Here is a 6,697-nt window from a genome sequence, read left to right on the forward strand (position 1 = left end):
AAATATCTAAAACGTACGTTCCTGCCGCATCCTGTATCCTTACACGACGCATACTTTTTATGAGGTGTCCGGTTTGGTGTTACGAACCGGAAGAGTTTAAAAGCCAATTCAGGCAGTCTCTGGTGGGCTGGCTACCACTCGGGCATTGCTAGCAACTATTTCCATACATATTCACACACAGTAACGGCACATGCTTTGTGGGCAACAAATTAGCATGTCCCACCCCTAGAGTGGACGATGTCGCCGCCTGCTGCCCCAAACCGGTATAGACCTCGCATACACGCTCGCTTAGGCACACGCACGCTCACGTCATAATCGTCCAAAGAGGGGTTGAGTTGAGGTGTTGATAGGCAACCGTTTAACCCATACATACCCGTATGTGTGTACGTTTTGCTTGACAGCGCTTATTTAATAAATAGCTTAAAAGGTCAAAGGTTGGACGTCGAAAGTTTTCGACATGCAATTACTTATGTGGGATAGGGCATTATTTTAAGTGATTTTATGATGAATTTGGGTGAGAATTTATGGCGGCAACTTTTCACCGCCTCTGGCGGCGCGAGCGTGTTTGCTCGTTTTCCTGCCGAAAATTATCCAATTACCGGGACGGGGTATTATGAGACACTTCAAGTGCGAAATTGTGCGTGTGCGTGTGTATGCATGTGTAGACATGTGTGTGAGCTTACAAACATATGTATTTTGACCTTTGTAAGCTGCGTTTGGGGTTAACTATTTTCGGGTCAAGTGATTTACAAGAATTCAAGCCATTTACTTGCTGAGAAGAAAGCAATTGGATGTGGGGATTTACATGAATTAGAGGCCATTTGCCTGTTTATTTCTACTAAGTGTGTACACTGTACATATGTATGTACGTATGTGTTTACGTAGGCAAAAATTAAGTAAAGGTAGTTGCTTTGCCGTTTACAATTCAGATTATTGAGAAATAAAATTAACACATTTACTTTATTAGCTCTATTTTTTGCTTTTCTTTGTTTTTTTTTTAGTGTCTTGCAAGATGAATGCATTTGAGTTGAAGGTGATTACGCAACGGCGCGCCATACGGACGATCGGTTATTGGTTTGTTTGTTGGTGCACACACATACTAAGTACATACAGGTGTATGTATAAGGATGTTTGTATGTATTCAGTGAGATGACGGTTATTGTAGTTAGGTGTTTACAAACAGCAACAGCCAGTTCACCTTGAGCGCGAATAAATTCAATAAGTGCCGCTTAGGTGCTTCCGAAGTGCTGAGGACTTTAAGTTAATGAAAGCTAAAGTTACGGTGTATAAAATGAAGAATTGCATAAATTAAGAATTTTGCTAAAAATTGGTTTATAACACCGTCAGTAACGGTAAATTTTACACACAAAAAAATATATATTTGCGAAACTATGCGTAAATTATAGTAAAACTGCATACTTACTTTTTGTCTATGGTGTCATGATTTTTATTTAAGGAAAAAAATTATTATTTCTAATAGTTATTTAAAAAATTCGGTGCAATGTAGGATAATAATAAGGATATCATATAAAAGAAAAAATTCTGTAGAATTTTAACAGAATAAATTTTTTGTGCATAAGGTCGAATGGGTATGAAAAATGTCTTTACAACCTTTGTGCTTAAATATCCTTGAAAATTTGGAGATATTTTTTATCTTTTTTTTATTATTCTTTGAGGACTAATATACGCACGACCTCATCATCGGAAGAAAGTAATTTGTTAGCTTTGCTTTAAAAGCTACAGCCTCAATAACTAAAATTTTTCTGTGGCCGAACTATCAGAGAAATTGAATAAGAATAAAAGCGAAGAGAGAACTGCACTGGATCTGAAGAAGAAACTGTATACCAGCAAGTTTACCGTAGGTTTCTTCCTGGGTGAATAACTCAGTGAGGGGGCCAATGGTAACCACCTCTGCATGATTGTAAGTCATGTAAGCATTTTCCGGAGGATGTATCAGACTAGGCCAAGCATACTTTGAAGTGTCGTCTAATTAAAACTTAAGAAAGTTCAACTACATGGCAGTTGAGAAGTGCATGTGCAAAAATTTAATAAATTTCCCAAAGGAAATTTTTTCACACGTAGCAGTACATAGCAGGTGACTGGTGTTAGCAGACGCGCCTAAACACTGGCTAAGGATGCTTCTTTCGATAACATACAACGCGCTCTCTACAAGACAGCTTCGTCCAGAGCAAAACGAATGACGTTGCCACATGCCGCTGGATAGCAAGTGTCCTTAAATTTAGAATTATCTACGGCAGTTCCGATCCAACCTTTTTTATGGGAACACCGTATGGTGGCAGGCTATAGAGATGTGTTCTTATAGGAGAATATCGGGAAGCATACAAAGCGCTGCAATAATTTTCATCACGGTAGCCCTGCCCTCTACCCTCAGTTAGGCTAGGGTAGAAAGGATATTAAATATTTTCCTTATCGACCTTTACGGTAGATATCAAGCAGGTTGCAACGCAACCAGATTGAATGCAGCTCACACATGGTAGGACCTCAAAATTCTGAGCACCATTCCAGCAACCCTACATAATTATTAACTGAATTACATCAGCCCAAATTTTTTGCTTCGACAAAAGGTTTTCTCTCCAGACAGACGCGACTTAGCAAACCGCTCGGACTTAGATCCAGGATTTACACCTATATTTACAGATGGGCCATAGCTCGACAATTTGTATCTAACGAAATTTGCTCTAAAGGCCTCTCACTTAACCGCAGCATGTGGCTCGCTAACCACTGCATCTCTAGGTGGCCGACCTTACGCAAAATTACTTTTTTTCAGAGAGACAAAATGCGGTGTGAGCACTGGGTCTCTTTTCCAATTTTAGCCGGTTTCTATGCAATTTCCATTTTTTTTTTTGGTAAGTCATAGGAACTTACAAGATTAACAAATGTTGCGTATCAAGAGCTTTGCGTTAAGATGACATCGATTTGTCAGTGCATATTCTTACATATTTTGCCTTAAATGCAAATACAGGCATGTTTTGTCAAAAAAAAGCATATTTAATTGCATTTTTTATTAAACGCCGTCTGTCTAGAACGGAAGAATCACTCCACAATTGCAAGAGCATTTGATGATTTCACGCAACTATTGCGTACTGATTTCGTCGAAAATTATTTTAATGCCAATGACGCAGCGCCATATATCGAGCCCAAGCCGCCAAAAAAACGTGGGCGACATATTTTCAAAATTTTATTTTTGGTGTCTAGATGCTCTAGGGGCATTTAGGCCTCAATACATCGATAGGGGCATTTCTGCATCAAAAAGAAAATTTTTGAAAAATATGTCGCTTACGTTTTGGCGGCTAGGGCTCGATATGGTAAAATCAGCAAAGGGGCTGAAGTTATTTTACCCAAAGTTACTGCGCGTTACTTGTTTGGCACACAATGCACCGAGTGGCCGAAGATGTAAGGGCTCGCTTCAGTAATGTTGATGATATAATGCCGAATGGGAAAAAATATTTTTAAAATTTGCTGAAACATTGGCTGAACAAGTGCATCTTGTGGAGACTGCTTTTACTACTATTCAAAGCGTGCAGGGTGAACTAGGGCAAACAATCAAGAAAAACTGGATACCATTCTACAAAAAATAAGGGGTTTAACCTTAGAACCGTGAGTTGGGCACTCAGTGCCCATATTAATTTTTGATATCGAATTTCGGGGGTTTGGGAAGCCCAATGTGATTTTTTTTTTCATAGGCAGATAGATTGCACCTTGGTTTATAAGTTGACTGAATTCTAGGTGTATATATTTTATAAAAAGAAAGTAACGGTATTTTATATTATGAGTACGCTATACGTGACTTGGGGCACTCAGTGCCCATACATTTTTTCATATATTTTGTATGGAGAACATAAATTTTCTAACGGTTTTTGGTGGTTATTGGGCATTTTTAATCAGTTTCGCGTAAAAATTTCAAGTGAGCAGTTCATTTTTTAGTTGTAATAGTTATAGATTTTGAAATGAGTGAGGAATTGGCGGTTTATTTGGCCAACCTACGCCGTGAATTGACGGAAGAAGAGGAGGAAAATATTGCAAGTTATTTCAATGCTCATGAAAGCGATAATGATGATGCAGGGAAAGAACCTACATATGGTGATGACAACGAACCTACACCCAGTGACCAGTCTGACTTCGGAGAAGATAATGCTGAGCCCATTCCAGATCCACGTTTCGAAGAATATGTCCACGAGGAAGCTGCAGTAGATATAGATCCTGATGAAAGCAGACTTCATTTGTCAACTTCGGTTATTGAGGCCAATCGTGGCGAAAAATATTGTGGTCAAGGAAGGAACGACAAAACCATATGGTGGTCAATGCCAAGCCAAACTGAAAAACGGCGAACAGAACAGGCTTTGGAAATGCGCAGACAATCGACGTCAATATGCACGGAAATTTTCGAGTCAAAAATATATGCCTTCATACGCGTTTTCCCAGTGTCCCTTGTTGAAGGTATTGCACTTGAGACAAATAGGAAAGCTAAAAGGGTAATTCAAGCAAATATGCGTCAAACAGTTCCAAAAAAATTAAGATATTGGCAAGACACAAATGCGGATGAAATATACGCTTTTATTGCAATAATTTTATACTGCGTTGCTGAAAAAGCAAATTTAGTTCATGCTAAGGATCTTTTTCACAAAATGAACATGCCCTTTTACAGAGCAGTGATGTCATTGCATCGGTTTGAGCAATTATGCCGCTTTTTACGCTTTGATGATTCCAGGACTCGTGCTGAGAGATTACGGCACGATAAGTTGGCACCTATTCGTCATGTATGGACATTATTCTTGGCGAATTTGACGATACCATTTATCCCGTCGAAAGAATTGACAGTTGATGAACAGTTACTTTCAACAAGAAACCGATGCAGTTTCCGCCAGTACATTCCCTCCAAGCCTGGAAAATATGGCATACAAATATTTTGGCTTGTTGACGCAACATCCAATTATCCACTTGCAGGCGAAGTATATTTGGGTGCACAGCCTAATGAACAAAGGTCAACTGGAATTGCGCGCAATCTTGTAATGCGACTCAGCGATCGATATTTGGATATGGGTGTGAATATCACCATGGACAACTTTTTCACAAGCTATGACTTGGCGGAGGAATCGCTTATACGGAATACTACCATCGTGGGCACAATAAGAGGCAATAAGCCGCAATTGCCAAAACTTTTTACATCTTCTGAAGAAGCAAAGAAAACGGGTGTGTTTGAATCAGTGTTTTGCTTTTCAAAATCTATGCAATTGGTAAGCTTTACAACACATTCAAAGAAAAACGTGCTATTGCTTTCAACTGCCCATTCCAGCGAAGATGTGAATCCTGTAACAAAAAAACCACAAGTCATACATGACTATAATAAGCATAAAGGTGGTGTTGATACTTTTGACAAAATGCTGCGTGGATTCACTGGCAAAAGAAAAACAAACCGCTGGCCCATGGCATTATTTTATAATATGCTGGATGTTGCTGGACTTGCAGCGTTCAGGCTTTTTGAGCATAGTCACCCTATGTGGAACACCAATAAGTCTGAAAAGCGAAAAATATTTTTGAAAGAGCTCTCTATGCAGCTGGCACAGAAACAATTGCACAACCGTTGCAAAACAAAAATTAATTCTGCAACGAAAACTGCTATGGACTTGATAGATTTCAAACGGGCTCCTGAAGAACCGAAATCGCGTCCAGCAATACAGGTAGGCTTTCATAATTTGTTTAATTTCAAAATAAGTTTATTTTCAAATATATTTTAAAACTTTATTTTCCTTCCGCAGATAAGCACTTTGAAACGGCGGTGTGAAACATGCAAAGCTTCTAAAACCGACAACAAAACAACAGCGGTTTGTGACCATTGCCTTACTCCGACATGCACCAAACACTATATAAGAACATGTGAAAAGTGCTATTTCGCAAAATACAATGCCGATGCTGATACGGACTCAGATATTGATGAAGATGAGGACAATACTCCAACAACGTCGACACCAAATCAAAACGCATCAAAAAGACAGCGGAGAATTTCACCCATCTGAGCGGTTTAAAACTAAAACTTTATATGATTTATATCTTTTTCTATAAAACAACCTTTGTTTCTAACAATAAAAACATTTTTCATTAAAATATGTGCATCAATAAGCGAAATATTGTGTTTTTTTAGAAAAAAACTTCTTAGAAAGCTTAAATTTCCATATGAAATACATTACTGGGCACTGAGTACCCAAGTCACGAGATTAAGTTGTATAGCTAAGTCACGGTTCTAAGGTTAAGAAACTTAAGGGAATATCTGTTGTGCAAAGTAGCCAAATGGCCGCAAGTGACAGCTGTTAAGCAGGGATCACACGACTTGTACATTTGTACAGATATGTACATTTCGGTGTTGTCTGGAAATTCTTTTATTGAACTGAAAATGTACAAATCCCTGCTTAATAGCTATAATCCCAATGAACTAGCTTGCTTCAAGTACGCCCCTATCACCAATGTTGACGTAGAAAGAACGTTCTCCTTATACAAAACATTTTTTGGCCAAATAGGAAAGCTTTACCTTTGAAAACTTTAAAAAACTATTTATCTTGATTGCCAATAAAGCCCTGAACAAAGCAAATTGAAAAAAAAAATGGACAACAAATGTGTATTTTTATTTTATTGTACATGAATTACTTCTTACTTTAAGTGCTTAATTTGTTTTAATACCTAC

The 6,697-nt window shown here is 38.3% G+C and overlaps 1 protein-coding gene across 1 annotated transcript; it reads left to right on the plus strand.

The window, feature by feature from the left end:
• The first annotated feature begins 5,603 nt into the window (after nucleotides 1-5,603).
• Nucleotides 5,604-6,264, plus strand: LOC118733044. Its single transcript, XM_036462217.1, has 2 exons — nucleotides 5,604-5,699; nucleotides 5,778-6,264. Exons 1-2 carry the CDS (start codon nucleotides 5,640-5,642, stop codon nucleotides 6,033-6,035), a joined length of 318 nt encoding a protein of 105 aa, XP_036318110.1. The 5' UTR covers nucleotides 5,604-5,639; the 3' UTR covers nucleotides 6,036-6,264.
• Nucleotides 6,265-6,697: the final 433 nt, after the last annotated feature.

Source organism: Rhagoletis pomonella, unplaced genomic scaffold (genome assembly GCF_013731165.1).
Source record: "Rhagoletis pomonella isolate Grant_MI unplaced genomic scaffold, Rhpom_1.0 Rhpom_scaffold_00002, whole genome shotgun sequence".
Lineage (NCBI taxonomy): Eukaryota > Metazoa > Arthropoda > Insecta > Diptera > Tephritidae > Rhagoletis > Rhagoletis pomonella.